Below are 18,834 nucleotides of genomic sequence, written 5' to 3'. Positions count from 1 at the left end.
TAGCAAATATATTGTTTGATTAAGCATTCTTTGTTCACATAAATCATTATGGGTTATGTGTAGGAAGTACATGAATGGCATATGTCGTCACGACACCACATCATATGTGAGGGCCTCACTAAAAGCAAAGTAAGTAGTTCTGTATCCCCAGCTCCTGTGTTTTTCCTTTGATAAGTTTTTGGAGTTACAAAACTTAACAGAGGTTGCCAGATAGTTTTAAAACTAACCTAGGATGACTACCTACCAGTTGAAGTGCAGGATGTTTTTCTTCAAAAGAGGAGAGAGACTTAAGAGTTTAAAAAAATATGCAGCATGTTTTTTTCTTTGGAAGGAGGGAGAGAGGTGTTTTTATTAACATCTAATGGCTACATTGGAAAGATAGACATATTTGATTGCCCACCAGATAACTGAATTATGTATACTGAATGAATCAAGCAGTATTTGGAAGCAAAAGACATAACCGATTTCTTCTCCACCACAAAAGCAAGTGCCAGTGTTGCTCAGTGTAATAGGCAGAAAAGCATACAGTTTTCTTAGAAGTTTGACTACTCCAACCAAACCAGCTGAAGTCAGCTGTCCTGATATTGTGAATGTAATGCAGGACATTTAGAACCAAAACCATTGTTGATTGCTAACCTTTTAGGTTTCATAAGTACAAACGTTTGTAGAATCAAAAGGAAGCGGAGTCCATTTCAGCTTACGTGGCTGATACTGAAGAAATTTTCTGAGCATTGTCAGTTCATTGAAGGGTTGAGAGATAGTTTAGTTTGTGAAATCTTACAAGACAGCATTCAAAAACGGCTCCTAACTGAAGCACAGCTCACGTTTAAAAGAGCAGTGTAAATTGTATCAATCGAAACAGCAGTCAGAGGCACAATTGAGTTGCAGTCAGGAATGGCAGTGCGCATGAACAAAATTGCAACGTCTAAACAGAAGCCTGTTTGGCTGAACAAATTTTGTTACCATTGTGACATACACCAGTCCATTGCAAGCTTAAAGGTGAAACTTGCAGAAAAAGCAACAAAGTATGACACATACAAAGAGCATGTCAGGCAGACAAAAATAAATAGACTGCACAGGGAAGTAAAAAAGATAAGTCAAGTTGCAGTTTTAAAACGAGCACAAATCTGAATGCTGTTGATGAAAAATCTGATTGCGATGAGAGTGATACAGGACTGTTTAGCCTTGAGATTTACCATGTGAAAACTAACAAGAGAAAAGCATATAGAAGAGAATGGCAAATCAATTAAAATGGAGTTGGATACTGACTTGGCTGTTTCAGTCATTCCACAAATTGAATGTGAAAGGCATTTCAAAGATACTAAACTGAAACCTGCAGATATCAAACTAAGATCTTGTACTGGAGAAAAGATAACTCATGTGGGAATGTTATTTGTAACAGTGGAATACAACAACCAACAAGCCACATTGGACTTGTATGTGGTAAAAACAGAAGGGCCAGCATGGTACAACTGGATTGGAGGCCCATCCACAATTTGCATGCCATATCCCCTGCAACAGAGTCAACTGAAAGTGAATTAAGAATGGTACTGGATGATGCCACAGCAGTGTTCAAGGATGGCATTGGAAAACTCAAACATATCAAGAGTATAATGGTGTTAAGTGAAAATAAGCTAAGATTTACAAAGCTCATCTGGTTCCTTATACGATCTGTGGTATAGTAGCTAGGGAGTTAGATTGAATGGAGGCTGAAGGAATTATTTTCAAGGTTGAATGGAGCCCATGGGCAACATCGTTGGTCCCAGTAGCCAAAAAGGATGGGTCTGATGGTAACTTTAATGTCACCATCAACCCAGTACTGAAAATAGATCAATACCTCTGCCTTAGTTAGAAGATACATTTTCAAACCTTTCTGCAGGGAAAACACTTCAGTAAAATAGATTTAGCTGAGGCCTACCTATAGATGTAGGTGGAAGAAGTGGCTAAAGTATTTCTCACCATAAACGCTCACAAAGGGCTTTACCACTATAATAGGCTTATTTCTGGAGTAGCATCTGCACCTGTACTCTGGCAGAAGGCTATGGACCAGGTGGTGCAAGGCTGTCCAAGGCTCAGTGTTACTTGGATGACATCATTGTTACCAGTGAGAATGACAAGGAACTTCTCCAACATCTCAAGATAGTGTTAAAAAGATTAGAAGATTATGGGCTCAGGCCACAACACATCAAGTGTGAATTCTTTAAACAAAGCTTCACCTACTGTAGTCACCCCATTGATGCATAAGGAATACACAAGTGTGCTGAGAGAATTCAGTTCATTTTAGGATTTATCAATTACTATAACGGGTTGCTGCCATACCTGGCTACTGTACTCCACCACTTGAATTCATTACTACAAATCAGGAAGAAATGGCAATGGATAAAGCAGTGTGAGATGGCTTTCCAAAGGATGAAGAAAATGGTGACATGGTGAAAATGGTGTACTCACACATAATGATTCACATCATATATTGAAGTTTGTCTGTGATACCTCGCTTTATGGTATAGGTGCTGTCATGTCACGTTATGAGTGAAGGAGGTAAACACTTTGCATCACATTTCCTTACTGCCACACAGAAAAATCACGCACAGATTGAAAGAGAGGCCTTGAGTCTAAAAAGTTTCAACCAGTTTACCCTCATTAGTGATAATCAGCCCCTGGTGTCTGTTTTCAATCCACAGAAAGGTGTTCCACTATCAGCAGCAGCACGGATGCAGAGATGGGCTCTGTTTCTTGGAAGACACAATTAGAAGATCAAATTCAAAAAGATGACTAATCATAGAACTAATCATGGAAGTGCTTATATATTGTCACATTTACCCTTGGAAAAGGAAATACCTGAAACATCTACAGAAGAGGACACTCTACTTGATTCATTTTCCCTAATGCAAGTTAAAAGTCTTTCTATTACATTCAAGAGGAAACCAGAAAAGACCCTGTACTGTCTCAGGTCTACATGGCTGGAATGTGCAGCAGAAATTTCAGTTCCCCCATTCTTACCACCATTGGGATGAACTTGCCTTGCCAGTGGTTGCCTTCTGAGGGGATTGAGAATGTCATACCATCCAAGCTAAGAGCTGAACTGTTGGGGGAACTACATGCCGGTCATCCAGGCATGGTCAAACTGAAAACATTGGCTCGAAGCTTTGCCTGGTGGCCTGGGATAGCTTGCCATGCACTGTTCAGGATGTCAACATGTGCAGAAGATGCATAGCGCAGTTTCTCTCCATCCCGGAAAATGGCCACAGTTGACCTGGCAGAGGATTGATGTGCCTTTTGTCAGACCATTCATAGACACAAATTTCTTGGTAGGAATAGATGCAGCTACAAAGTAGCCAGAAGTGTACCTAATAGCCTTGCACAGTGTGAATGTATTGAGAAGCCTCTTAAGGACTGGTATTCCAGAACACTTAGGGACAATGGATCACAGTTTGTTGTGGAGCAGTTTCAATCATTCCTGAAAATGAATGGAATAAGATGTACCCAGCTACAAATGGCTTGGCAGAAAGGTCTGTCCAGAGTCTAAAGAATGCACTGCGAGCAATGTCAACAGAATACACTGCACTGACACTGAATCAGAAGCTTGCTAATTTCCACCTTGCATATTGCACCTTGCACCTTGCAGGGAGCTTCACAACCAGCAACTCACTAGCTATGCTGTTCCTTGGTTGTCCCTTGCACTGATGCTTGGATCATCTCAAACGCAATCTCAGGGGGATGCAGGAAAAAGAACTGAGATAAATTGATGGTTCCTCAAACAGGGAGGTTTGATGTTTCACCACTGGAGAAGCAGTCACAGCGAGGGATTATAGAAGTGATTAAAAATGGGTACTCGAAAAGATTAGGGTCAAAACCAGACCACTCCCATATGCAGTGTGTCTGACGTCATCTCAGGCAACACAATGATCAGTTGGGGAGAGCAGAGTCAATTATGAGAGAGGAAAAGGTATCCAGAGCTGTCAGAACCACTTCCTGCAGTCCCTGAGTGAACTCTTACAATCACCATGAAATAGGCCCCAGAACCAGAGGTTATTTCACAGATGCAAGTCTCACCAACCAAGCAAATTAACCACCCCCCCCCCCTTTGTCAGGAAAGACTTTATTCCACAAGGGTAAGACATCCTCCAAAGTGTTTAATTCTTGAATGGGACTTGAAATTGTCCCTGAATGAGACAATTTGAAACTTACTATGATGAGGATGTCTATATAGTTCAATAGTTCCATTTAATATCAGAGAAATGTATATAATATACAACATAAAATTCTTGTTCTTTGCAGACAACCACGAAAACAGAGTTTCACAGAATGAGTGACTAAAAATGTTAGTACCCCAAACCTTTCCTACGGCCCCCTCTCACACAGAAGCAGCAGCAATGCAAAGACCGTCCCCCACACCCTCTTACTTCAGCAAAAAATATTATCAGTACCCTCCAACTACCAAGCAAGCAATAGCAAAGCCTCCCAAGAAAGACCTTTATCTGCAGTACAACAAAACTAATAATTCACCCAATAATTTGACATACCAGTCTCTCTCTCTCTCTCCCTCTCTCTCTCCCCTCCCCCTCTCTCCCCCCCTCTCCCCCCCTCTCCCCCCCTCTCCCCCTCTCCCCCCACTCCCCCCCTCTCCCCCCTCTCCCCCCTCTCCCCCCCTCTCCCCCCCTCTCCCCCCCTCCCCCCTCTCCCCCCCCTCTCCCCCCTCTCCCCCCCTCTCCCCCCCTCTCCCCCCTCTCCCTCTCTCCCCCCCTCTCTCTCCACCCCCCCAGTAAAGTGGCAGAGATCTGTCACCCTTTCACTACAAGAGCAGAGACATCATAAAACAACTCATTGTTGTATATAGTTCTATTATATAGTATACTGTGTGTGTATTTTATGTATATATGTACGTGTATAATATAGTGTATATTACACAACTATATGTGAATAGCATATGTCATTTCGTCACCACATCATCTGTAAGCAGCTCTCTAAAAGAAAAGTAAGTAACCCCGGCTTTTATTAGCGTTTGAAGTTACAAAACATAACAAGAATGTCTAACATTTTACTATACTTTATTGTCACCAAACTATTGATACTAGAGCATACAATCATCTCAGCGATATTTGATACTGCGCTTCACGCTCCCTGAAGTAGAAATTGAAGTAAATATAATAAAAATTTCAATTATAAATCATAATTAGAAAATAGAAAAGGGGAAGTAAGGTAGTGCAAGTCAGGTCCGGATATTTGGAAGGTACGGCCCAGATCTGGGTCAGGATCTGTTCAGCAGTCTTGTCACAGTTGGAAAGAAGCTGTTTCCAAATTTGTCCGTACGAATCTTCATGCTCCTGAACCTTCTCCCGGAGGGAAGAGGGACAAAAAGTGTGTAGGCTGGGTGGGTCTTGTCCTTGATTATTCTGTCAGCACTGATCCGACAGCGTGTGGTGTAAAGTGAGTCCAAGGATGGAAGATTGGTTTGTGTGATGTGCTGGGCTATGTTCACGATCTTCTGCAGCTTCTTCCGGTCTTGGACAGGACAACTTCCATACCAGGTTGTGATGCACCCTAGAAGAATGTTTTCTACAGTGCTCCTATAAAAATTAGTGAGTGTTTTAGGGAACAGGCCAAATTTCTTCAGCTTTCTCAGGAAGTAAAGTTGCTGGTGGGCCTTCTTGGCAGTGGATTTTGCTTGGTTAGACCAAGTCAGGTCATTTGTGATATTCACCCTGAGAAACTTAAAGCTTTTGACTTGTTCCACCTGCACACCACTGATGTAGATGGGGTTGTGCGGTCCGCTACTCCTTCTGAAGTCAACAACCAATTCCTTCGTCTTGCTGACGTTGAGGGATAGGTTATTGTCTTTGCACCATGCCACCAGGTGACTAGGAGAGATAAAAGCTTTGTGGGTTATTGTAACAATGTTAAGTAAATTGGAAGTGATTAGCATTAAAGGCTTTACAATAATTTTGGAGGAAAAGCTGGTGATCAAGAGCAATGCTTAAAAAGATAAAATAATGAAATTAAGGAACATTGTATATATGTCAGAACATTCACAGTACTTATAATATGGGAAGTGGATAGCACATCGGACATCTCAGGAAAACTATCACTGGATCAGCAATGTTATTGAATGAATGAAATGACACTGAAGATTACTGGTCCCTTGGATCAGATGGTTTTCTTCACAGTGTGCTGTAGGCATAGGTGAGAACCTGACACATGCACTGTCAGTGGTCCTGCAAGGTCCTGTTGCTTCAGGAATTGTTCCTTATAATTGCACATGGAAGAAGAGAGAGGGCGAGGAAGAGATATGGACTACTTATTGATACCATTGGCTATTGAGAAATGTACAATATATATCCACTTTTAGCAGATATTGGTTTATTGGAAGCACCAGGGTCATTAGTTGGAGAAGTGTTTAACATGTTGTGATATCAAGTGGTGAACTTCCTTCTGCCCATTTTGTACTAGTGTTAAACAAATTAATATGCACAGCATAAAATGAGTTTAAGTTTTGTCTTATTTCCAAGTGCCTTCTGTTTGGAATAACGATTTATGTTTCTTTATTATATTCTTCGTAGACAAGGAAGGCTGCAATTTAGGCCATCATTTGAAGAAATACGAGCAAAATACTACAGAGAAATGAAAAGGTTTATTTCTATTCCAAACCAGTTCAAGGGTGTAAGCGAACCTGGTGAAGATTCAATCTTTGTTACTATGATTGAGAGAAATGCAAAGGGTTTCATCACCGTTTATAGTAAAGCAGAAGATCTGTTCAAACGCTTGGCAGCAACATTGGATAAGTTTCAGGTAAAATATTTTGTCGTATTGTATAAGAACCCAATTTTGATTTTCTAATTTGAAATATCCTATGTGTGATATAGAATCATAGAACAATACAAATCAGAAAGAGGCATTCTGGAAGGCCATGATGTCAGTGCTGGTTTTTTGAAAAAGCTATCCAAATTTTTTTACTCCTTTGTTTTTGCACTATTTTTTTCCCTTCAAGTATTTATCTAATTCCCTTTTGCAAGCTTGTATTGAGTGTGCTTCTGCTATCTTTTCAAATGTGATTGATCACATTAATATCCTGCAGCTTAAAAGATTTTCTTCATCTATTCCAGGTTCTTTTGTCAAATAGCTCAAAATAGGTTGCTGACTTTTTTATCATTGGAAGTAATTTTTCTCATTTACTCTGATTTTTTTTCATGAATTTGAGCATCTGAATCACGTATCCCTTTAATTATTTTTGTTGTCATGGAAAGCAAACCTAGCTTCTCTGGTCTTGCTACACTTTTTACTCATTATTTGTGTAAAATTGATAATTATTTCAGTAAAATCCCTGCTGCATTTCTTCAAGGCATTGAGATCCTGTCTATTGTGTAATTCTAGCATCTAACTCTTATGATGATTTAGAATGAAATCCTTGCCTTGTACTCCAAGCTTATAATTAAAAACCCAAAGGTCTTTTTTAATGCTCTTTGCATCCTATATTACCTTTAAAGGTTTATTTGTGTATTCCCTCTGATGTCTGTAGTCCTCCTCACCTTTTTCAATTTGCCCCTTTAAGTAGTTCACATAATAAGTTAAGCATGCACTGATCGCACTTTACTGTATCATTTTTACCCCACATGCATCAGATTGTTTCAAAAACAGTTACAAATCTTAACTTTGCAACTTCCCACTGAACATGTTTAAAGATAAAAATATTGCATGAATTCCATCTGCCTACCGTTTATCAGTCGACTTTTAACTTTATTCAATTCTGTTGCAGTCTGATATAAACAGCTTCATTTTATGCATAATATCATTTCCAATTAGGCTTCTCTTAACTAAAGACACACTCTGTCTTTGCTTTTAGGTCTAGTAGAGGATTCGCCTCTTTTTTTCTTACTCTTTTTTTATCTGCCACATCCTTCTCTTCATTTGGCCTGAATTGGTTCTTGAGAAGTAGCACGTGCAGTAGACTGTTGCACCAAAATGTCATTATATATCAGATAGGGGAGGGTTGACCATAATTATCTTTTTATTGCAATTGTATGTAAGTTGTACCTTGAAGGACTGAAAAAATTTTTGAATTGTAGAACCTTCAATGTAATATTGATGGTGTCAATATTTCTTGTTCTGTTGGAAAGTGCCTTTGTTCAACACTGCTCATCTCTACAAAAGGCATAAAACTGGACTCTATTTGAGCAGACACCACCCATAAGTTCCTTTTTGCAACAGTGAATTTCAGAATATGTTATACTGTTTAGTATTAGCTTGGAATGATCCAGTTAGGGGCACAGAAATTCAGCACAACTATTAACTAGTTTAATCTGGGAACTTAATTCTAGCCTTGATATGTTGCAAAGGTAGCTGTAGTTCATCACAGAACTCTGTCAGAACACTCATGAAAACGTGAAATGTGGAAAAATTGAGCTACCCTACAAAATATCATGAAATTAGTTAAAATGATGCTTGCAAAAAAATGTTCGGGTAGTTTACACTCAAGCAGGTTGCAAGTAGGACTTATGTGAATTCTAACATAGATTCACATACTTCACATAAGCAGACAAATTAGGAGCCAGTTGTCATTGGGGTAGCATCTCCAAACTTTCCTGTGGTGGGTAGCATTGGAAAAGGCTGAGAGCAAAGAATCTTTGTGTTGCAAGGACGCGGCTGGGGACGGATCCAAATGCAGGACACAGGTGCAGAGACAGAGTCGTGAGGCGTTAGCACTGTCGCGAACGTGGAACCGGTATCCAGGAGAGTCTTCACATGCAGACAAGGTTTACATAGAATATCCAGGAAATGATGCGGAGCTTGGAACTGACAATCCTAAGGAATCAGAAAATGAGGTTTATTCACACAAGAATTGACCAGCGAACTGGCAAAGCGTGGCTGTGATGCCCGAGTTTTATCCTCTGTTCGCTAATGGGACCAGGTGTGCTGGAATTAGTGGAACTAGCAATCATTGGGAATCAGCCGACAGGAATTGAGGCACAATCGATGAGATAATAGCAAGATGGGGAATTGCCAGAGGGGACCATGACACTAATATAGAATTCAAATATATTCTAGTGTTATTCAGCTGTAAATAAGATATGAAGCACAATCTACTGTAAATATGTTTTAAAGTAGAGGATAGCTGTTATCCTCAAGATACTAGCTACTGAGAATATCTGCAGTGGTGCCACCACCGAGGCACCCATGGAATCACTACATCAACAGGTAAAAAGTCAAAAACTTTCTGGGTGTTAACTTAAGCACACTAAGTGAGCTTTGAAAGTAGCCTAAGCAGTTGGAAGTGAGTTTTGAACCTATCCAGTCACGTCTCTAATGTTTTTTAAACAGTGGAAATAGCAACGGGCTAACAGAATGTGCTACTAGCTCTACTATGTTTGTTCCAACTGTCATATGTTGGAACTTTTCAACTCCAGTTCGCATTGTGATAGTTGCAAATGGAGTTTATGTGAGTGTAATGAAGTCATTAGCTTTGCATCTGATGTTACTAATGTGGATTGTGAACTTATTGGTGTGATTTTGCTAGGAAATCTGTCTGTGCAAACTACTTAAACATTTTTTTGTGATTAACACTAAAATAAAAATGAATGCAATGTGATCCAATTTCTAAAGTGTATTATGCACATCTAAAGATAGGCTTACTCAACCTGTACGCAAATTGAAGCAAATTTTCACCCATAGTGCCAGAATAACTGAGATGCTACAGTGCTTATAAAAAGTATTCACCCCCCCCCCCCACCAGAAGTTCATGCTTTATTATTTTACAATGTTAAATCACAGTGGATTTAATTTGGCTTTTTTTAAAAACAGATCAACAAAAAAGATTCTTTCATGTCAAAGTGAAAGCAGATCTCTGCAAAGTGATTTTAGTCATTGCCACTATGGAAAAAGGCGCTGATTATCAACTCTACTTATGCCTCTTATTATCTTATCATATGTTGTTTCATCCTCCTTTGCTCCAAAAAGAAATGGCCTGACTTACTCATCTTCCCTCATGAGACATGTTCTCAAATTCAGGCAGCATTATGGTAAATCTCTATGGTAAATCTGTTCTCTCTAAAGCTACCATATCCTATAATGAGGTGACTAGATTTGAACATAGTACTCCAATTGTAGTCTAGCCAAAATTTTATAGAGCTACAACATGACCTTGTGGTTCTTGAACTCAATCCCTTGACTAGTGAAAGACAGCACCTCATATGCCTTTTTAACCTCCGTATCAACTTGCACAGTAACTTTGAGGGATCTAACTCAGGAAAAATAATACAATGTAACCATTGGAGTGAAATGGCATCATTGTATGATTCAGTATAAATAATTTTGCCTTTCAGTTTAGTGAAGAAGGTCGCATGCTTGTCTTCAATGCTTGGTGCACTGAATATAAGAATAAGGAAGTCAAGTTGTGGTTGTATATAACTTTGGTTAGGCTGTACGTGGAGTATTGTGTACAATTCTGGTTGCCCCATTACAGGAAAGATGTGGAAGCTGCGGAAAGGGTACAGAAGAGGTTTACCAGGATGTTGCCTGGATTAGACGGTTTGAGCAATAAAGAAAGGTTGGACAATTAGGGTTATTTTCTCTGGAACCGCAGAGCCTGAAGGGAGACCAGACATAAGTTTATAAAATTAATGGAGCATTGACAGAAGCATTTTCTGATGGTTGAAAGGACATGCATTTAAGGTGAGAGTGGGAAACATTTAAGGGAGCAGATACAATAGTGGGCTACTTGATTCGGCTCCTCTAATCTACCTGTGACACAACTTTCAAGGAATTATAGATCTGTATTTCCAGATTCCTTTGCTCTACTGCACACCTTAGTGTCCTACTATATATTGTGTAAGACTTACCCTGGTTTGTCCTGCCAAGGTACAGCACCTCATTTTTTTTGCATTAATTTCTATCAGCCATTTTTCTGCATATTTTTCCAGCTGTACCAGATCATGCTGCATGCTTTGATAGCTTTTCTCGCTACCACTACTGATGTTTATCATCTACAAACTTGTTGATTGACGTTATCATATTATCATTAATATAGATAATGAACAACAGACCTATCACCAATCCCTACAGCTCACCGCTAGTGACAGGCTGACAGTCAGAGAGATAACTTTCTACTACCACTCTCTGTCTTCTCTTGCTAAGCCAATACTGCATTCAGTTTACTACTTCATCTTGAATAACTTAACCTTCTGGACCGGCCTTCCATGTGGGACTTTGTCAGAGGCTTTGATAAAGTGCATATAAACAATGTCCACTTCCTTTCCTTCCTCATCTTTATAAACTCCTTGTAAATCTGTCTATGATTGGTTTAACATACCTGAAGCCGTGTTGACTATCCCTAATCTGGCTCTGTCTATCCATATTCTTAGATATCCTAGAGTCATAGAGCACCAAAGCCTAGAAACAGATCCTTCATTCCAACTCGTCCATGCCAAACTATTATTCTGCCTAGACCCATCAATCTGAACCCAGACGATAGCCCTCTATTTCTCTCCTATTCATGGACTTATCCAAACTTCTCTTAAACGTTGAAATTGAATCTGCATTCACCACTTCCACTAGCAGCTCATTCCACACTCTCGCCACCCTCTGAGTGAAGCAGTTTCCCTCACGTTCTCCTTTCACCTTTCACTCTCAATCCATGACCTTTAGTTCTAGTCTCACCTACCTCAGTAGAAAAAGCCTGTGTGCATTTACCCTATATATACCCCTCATAATTTGTGTACCTCTATCAAATCTCCCCAGGGAATAAAGTCCTATGCTGTCCCTTTGAATGCCCTCCAGTAATTTACCAATTAACTAAGTTGGTCCCTTATTGTACTTTTTCACTTAATATATCTGTACAGTCACTTGGGATTCTCCTTCACTCTGTCTGCTAGTATGGCATGTAACTCAAATAACCTCTTGACAACCAACTCCGACCACTGGCCTTCGTGTGTGGCTTAGTTATTAAGCCCGATGGAACTGTTTCTACTGACTGGAGAAGGGGCTAGTGGCACCTTAAAACTAGTCATTTTTGTCAGCCATGGTTGGCAGCTCATCTAGGAGAAAGAAAACACTGATCTCAAACCTCCACTGCCTTACGGCCATACCCAGTCATGGGGAAGGCATTCGAAATAAACCCTGAGGGAAAAATCTGGAGCTGAAGTCCCTACGTTGAGTTCAATGTTGACTAGCAACTCCTGCGATGCTGCTGGTACCAAACTATATTGGTCTCTGCCATTCCTTTGGGTTCATCAGATGCACGGAGAGAGGGAGCCTGCTACATGTGCAACAACTTGCACTCCACATTATACTGCCCTGGCTTTCATATCTAGACAGCAACATCCATGGTCGACCCTATCTGACAGAGGCCTTAATGTTGGCAAGAGCAGCCTTTTTTTTAGCCCTCCTGATTTCCGTCTTATGTGTTCTTTTGTATTTCTTATACTCCTCAAGTACTTCATTTATTCTTTGCTGCCTATATCTGGTCTGCATTCCTCCTTCTCCTTAACAAGGGCAACAATATCTGTGAAACCAGTTAGCCCTACTTTTTATTCTAACAGGAGCTTACAAATTCAGTACTCTCAATATTTCACTTTTGAAGGCCTCTCACTTGCCATGCACCCCTTTTCCAGAAAACTATCTATCCCAATCCACATCTGCCAGATCTCTTATGATGCCATCAAAATTGGCCTTTTACCAATTTTGAATCTTAACTCAAAGATATCCTTATCTGTAATTATCTTGAAACTAATAGAATTTTGATCACTAGATCCAAAGTGTTCCCCTACACATCACTTCTAATACCTGCCCTGTTTCATCTCTAAGAGGTGATCCAGTATTCACCCTCCCTACATATTGCTTGGTTGTGAACTGTAAAATAACTTATCTAACATTACTTACATTTCTTTCCTTTTGTTACAATTTTTATTAACATTCAAAACAGAAAGAGTCAATTAACAATATGCAGATAGCTTATTGGAAACCTTATCTTCAATTGTTAATTCATTAACTATACTTAATGATGAACTTCTTTTTCCTGACAGGAATGGGTTGTACTTGGACAAGTGAATGTTGAAGTATTAGTTGAAGAAAGTCTCCATACTGTGCATGACTGGGAGAAGAATTTCAAGGCTCTCAAAGTAAAAGGAAAGGATTCTGAGAAGCTTCCAAGGTTGAACTTTTGGCTTTATAAATATATATCATTACTAAAAAAATTATTACGAAGTAATATGATGGGAGAAACAAAGTAGACTGCAGATGTTAATTTAGTAAGGAACTATGGATGCAAGGACAATATTTTCAGACTTCTACAATTATTAATGGATTATAACAGAATTTGAGATATAACTGGTCAGTCCGACTTAATCATCGCTAGCAATACCTATTGTCCTAAGAACATTAAAAAATAGAAGCAGAAGCATTCAACCCCTTCTGCTTGCTCCATCATTCATGATGGCTGATCTTTCACCTCAGTGCCTCCTTTCTGCAATTGCCGTATACATAGAATTTCAGATATTAGAGAAATCAATCTGTCTTTGTAAACATCATTAATTGAGTACAGGACTGAAGGATATATTCAAATGCATGTGTGTTATAAGAAATATGGTAGATAATTGTAGTGCTGTTAGAAATTGACAGAAATTGATGTGGGCATTGCAGAAATATTGAAAGAGATCACTGCTGGGAGCTTACCATTCAAGGATATACATCGTATCGAAAGGAAAGGCAGATGGGCAATATGAAATCAAATCTGTAGAAAAAAGTGACATGGGATCAGAAGATGTGCTTTTGTGGGTAGAGTTAAGAAGCTGCAAGGGTATAAAGACCCTGATGGGAGTTATGTATAGGCCTCCGAACAGTAGCCGGGATGTGATATACAAGTTACAACGGGAGATAGAGAAGACATGTAAAAACAGCAGTGTTACAATGGTCATAGGGATTTCAATTTCAGGCAGATTGTGAAAATCAGGTTGGTGCTGGATCCCAAGAGAAGAAGTTTGTAAAATGCCTACAAGATGGCCTTTTAGAACAGCTTGTGGTCAAACCACTAGGAGAAATGTAATTCTGGATTGCATGTTGTATAATTAATCAGATTTGATTAAGGAGTTTAAGGTTAGGAGCCCAAAGGAGCTAGTGGTCATGACACGATAAAATAATGCAGTTTGAGAAGGGCAAGCTAAAATAAGATCTATCGGCATTACAGTTGAGTAACTGCAGAGTCAAGAGATCAGAGTTAGCCAAAGTAGCTTGGAAGGAGACAGTATCAGGGATGACAGTAAAGCAGAAATGGTTGGAGTTTCTGGCAGTAATTTGGAAGACACAAGATTGATTCATCCCAGAGAAGAACAAGCATTCTAAAGCGGGGTTCCCAACTTTTTTTTATGCCATGGACCCCTACCATTAACCAAGTTGAGAACCCCTGTTCTAAAGGGAAGATGAGACCAACCTTGGATGTAAGGGAAGTCAAATACAGCATAAACAATAAAGAGAGGCCATGCGGTATAGCACAAACTGGTGAGAAGCAAGAGGATTGGAAAGCTTGTAAAAAACAATAGAAGACAATTAAAAGCTGAGGAGAGAAAGATGAAATCTGAAGGTAAGCTAGCCAATAATATAAAAGAGGACATCAAAAATTACTTGAGAAATATAAAGATTGAATGAGACAAGAGTGGACATAGGGCTGCTGAAAAATGGTGCTGGAGAGGTAGTAATAGGCGAAATTGAAATTCACCATTGAAATGGTGAATGAACTGAAAAAGTATTTAGAGTCATTTTTTACTGTGGAAGATACCAGCAGTACACTAGAAATTTGAGAGTGTCAGGTGGCAGAAGTGAGTGCAGTCACTATTACTAAGGAGAGGCTGATTGAGAAGCTGAAATGTCTGACGCTCGTGGATAAGTCAACTGGCCGAGATGAACTACATCCTACGGTTCAGAATGGTAGCTGAAGAGATTGTGGAGGAATTAGTAGTGATCTTTCAAGAATAACTAGATGATGTTTCAAGGTTCTTGGTGGTGCACAATAAAATGGGCCAAAATCCCCATGGTTTCCTGGTGGCATTGTGGCTGATTTTGCAGATGATACAAAGATTGGCAGAGGACCAGGTCGTGTTAAGAAACCAGGAATTTTGTGGAAGGACTTGGATAGATAGAAGAATGGGCAAAGAAGTGGCATATGGAATGTGGTGTAAGGACGTGTATGGTCATACACTTTAGTAGAAGAAATAAATGTGTAAACTGTTTTCTTAATGAGAACAAATTCAAAAATTGGAAGTACAAAATGATTTGGGAGTCCTAGGGCAGGATTTCCTAAAGATTAACTTGCAGATTGAGTTGGTAGTACAGAAAGCAAATGCAATGTTAGAACTCATTTTGAGAGGACTAGAATATAAAAGCAAGTATGTAATGATGAAGTGTTATAAGGCATTTGTCATATCAAATTTGTAGTATTGTGAATTGTTTTGTACACCATGTCTAATACAGAATGTGCTGGCACTAGAGAGGGTCCAAAGAAGGTTCACAAGAATAATCCCGATAATGAAAGGGTTAATGTATGAGGCGTGTTTCATGGCTCTAAGCCTGTATTTGCTGGAGTTCGGAAGAAGAATCAGGGAGGTTTCATTGAATCCTACTGAATATTGAAAAGCCGAGATAGAGTGGATGTGCAGAGGATATGCCCAATATTGGGAGAGTCTAGGGTCAGAGGTCACAACTACTGAATAGGAGGACCTCGCTTTAGAACAGAGATAAAGAGGAATTTCTTCAGCCAAAGGGTGGTGAATATGTGGAATTCATTGCCACAGACAGTTGTGAATGCCAGGTTGTTGGGTATATTTAAAGTGGAGGTTGACAGGTACGTATTTAGAAAGGGTATCAAAGGTTATGGGAAAAGACATGAGAATGGGTTTGAGAGGGAAATAAATCAGCCATGATCGAATGACAGCGCAGACTTGATGATATTTGGTCTAATGGTCTAGTCACATGCAGGCTTTGCAAACCTCTTTAATTTGGGAAGGGTTGGATAAAATTCCCAGTACTTAAAGCTTGCATAAGATATGATATACAGTGAATGATAATTTTCTTATCTTTTTGAGTGAACTAATGTGAAAGTGACAAAAGATTTTTCAAATCTTGTAGTGTTGTGAAAGTGGATTGTATTACAATTAACTGTAACCCAGTGAAAGCTGTGATTGATGACCTGATTCAAATGCTGTTTGATGCCTTGCTACAGTCATTAAGGAAGTCTATACAAGGTAATACCATTGATATAATTCTTTAGGCAACAATACTCATTTAAGTATACTGAGGTCCATCTAATTTACTCATTGTGTTTATTCATTAATGGAATATGGCTATCACAGTTAATATTCAGTAACTACTCCATGAGGTGTGCCATCTTCCTTAACTCATCAATATTCTGAGACACAAATAATCATAACACTGTGGAATTGATTTAACTTGAACTGTGATATGTACATCTTTAATTTATGAAGAAGTTAATAGAAGTTGGCATTCTATAAAAATCAAAAATGGTGCAATCTGAAGGTTACAATGAACTGTCACAGGAGTTGCAAGGTTAAAGAGTGCATTCATTTTGAAATTAAATTTATTTAAAGCAATTACTCACTGGTGTGTCATTTAACAAATTCTGACTTTATAAATTTGTATGCTAACGTGGCACAGTTTTTAAACTAAACTGAGCACATTGGGTAGGAACTTTCGAACTAAAATGGTAACAATCAATAATTATACTTTCAACTTAAGGAATCCTTCTGATCATGATATTTTGCAACTATTGCATTTTAATTGACCATTTTGTTTTTACATGTAATTCTGCCATTCAGTGAATGTCCATGAGATTGACAGTTTTGTAAATGATGCAATGGAATTGTTATCAAAAAGACCTGAGACAGTGGAAGAAATTGGAGAAGCAAATTCAAAACATATGGAGATTTCTTCAAAAAAACCTCAGGTGAGAATACTTCAGTAGAAAGGGCAATTATATAATTATAAAGCTAGAGAAAAAATAATTATATGTTCTAAAAATAAGCCTATATTATTCCTATTCAGTTCTCAATATGATGTTTAATCAGAAGTATAAATTAAAGTATCGTAAATTCCGGACTATAAGCCACTACTTTTTTCCCACGCTTTGAACACTGCGGCAACACTGCGGCCTATACTACGGTGCGGCTAATGCATGTTTTTTTTTCATGCCGCCAAGAACATTTTGCCTCGTAACAGTAGACCAATAAAATTGATGAGTAGTTCACAGAGGTCCAATGAAATTGTACGATAAATCAAGCGCACTTTCACAATTAAATTATTGTAAATCAGTCATTTATACTCACCCTCATCAACATGGAAAACACTCGAAGAAAAGCATATGATGCAGCTTTTAAGTTAAAGGCGATCAATCTGGCGGTTGAAGAAGGAAATCGAGTTGCTGCATATAATCTTGGCATAAATGAATCGATGGTGAGACGGTGGAGATGCCAGCGTGAAGAACTGAGTCAATGCAAAAAGACGACAAAAGCTTTCAGAGGTAATCATAGCAGATGGCCCGAACTTGAAAACTTTCTTGAAGACTGGGTTAACACACAGAGAGCAGGCGGCCGCGGTGTTTCCACCGTGCAGATCAGACTGAAGGCTAAAGCAATCGCCACCAAAATGAAAATCGAAGATTTTAGAGGTGGGTCATCGTGGTGTTTTAGATTTATGAGACGAAAAGGCCTGTCCGTCAGGGTACGCACGACTCTGTGTCAGCAGCTCCCTCCCGACCACGAGGAAAAGCTTGCTAACTTCCGCACATTCACTCAAACAAAGATAGCGGAGAGTTCCATCGGGCCAGATGATATCATAAATATGGATGAAGTACCTTTGACGTTTGACCTGCCTCTCACTCGGACTGTTAATAAAAAAGGTGACTCGTCCATCACACTGAAAACAAGTGGCCATGAGAGAACGCATTTTACTTGTGTTCTGAGCTGCACAGCATCCGAACTAAAGTTTCCACTGATGGTGATTTTTTAAGCGGCTGACAATGAAAGTTCAGTGAAAGCTGCCATCAAGAGTACAAACTCAATTCCAGCTGTGATTCCTGGGGGCACCACAAAGTATTTGCAGCCACTGGACATCAGCGTGAACCGGGCATTTAAAGTGGCGCTGCGCGTTGAGTGGGAGGCTTGGATGACGAGCGGCGAGAAATCCTTTACCAAAACAGGACGCATGTGAAGAGCATCTTTAACTCAAGTCTGCCAGTGGATCCTAAATGCGTGGAGCCGTGTCACAACATCCACCATCACCAACGGGTTTCGAAAGGCTGGACTGCTGCGTGATGAAGAGGACCGTGTGCACTCAAGTGAGAGCGACAACGAAGAGACTGAAGTGAGTGATGAGATCCTGAGGTTTTATTCAATTCGGACACTGAAGAAGAGGACTTTGATGGTTTTAGTGCACAGGAGGAAGATGAAGAAGGCGATCAATAACTTTTCCTGGTAGGCTGCAGTATATATATTTTTTTTACCAGTGGTTAGGAGATATTGGAATGTTGCTCGTGCACTGTTCAGTAAAAAAGTATACGCAACGTAATTTGTGTGCTACTGATACGTATGTATATTTAAAAGTAGCTGTGTTACTGTTCTAAAAAAAGCATTTGCAATATATATTTGTTTATGTTACCATACGGATTTAATTAAAAGTTAAAGAATCCTCACGTGTAATATCTTTCTGTGTAAATATCTCATATTACAACGTGGGACACCTGCGGCTTAAAATCCGGTGCTGCTTGTACAAGTACAAAATTGATTTTCTTTCTAAAATTAGAGCATGCGGCTTTTAATCAGGTGCGCTCTGTAGTCCGGAATC

General features: G+C 39.4%; 1 protein-coding gene across 1 annotated transcript in view; it reads left to right on the top strand.

Moving 5' to 3' along the window:
* dync2h1 (dynein cytoplasmic 2 heavy chain 1) overlaps positions 1-18,834 on the top strand; it is a 463,334-nt gene that overhangs the window by 71,053 nt on the left and 373,447 nt on the right. The window contains exons 19-22 of the mRNA XM_059964317.1: positions 6,558-6,786; positions 13,011-13,138; positions 16,105-16,220; positions 16,812-16,939. Of these exons, the coding sequence (XP_059820300.1) occupies positions 6,558-6,786; positions 13,011-13,138; positions 16,105-16,220; positions 16,812-16,939 (601 nt within the window). The remainder of the gene's footprint in view (positions 1-6,557; positions 6,787-13,010; positions 13,139-16,104; positions 16,221-16,811; positions 16,940-18,834) is intronic.

This window comes from Hypanus sabinus, chromosome 3 (genome assembly GCF_030144855.1).
Source record: "Hypanus sabinus isolate sHypSab1 chromosome 3, sHypSab1.hap1, whole genome shotgun sequence".
Taxonomy (NCBI): Eukaryota; Metazoa; Chordata; class Chondrichthyes; order Myliobatiformes; family Dasyatidae; genus Hypanus; species Hypanus sabinus.
This window is presented reverse-complemented; position numbering and strand designations above follow the sequence as displayed.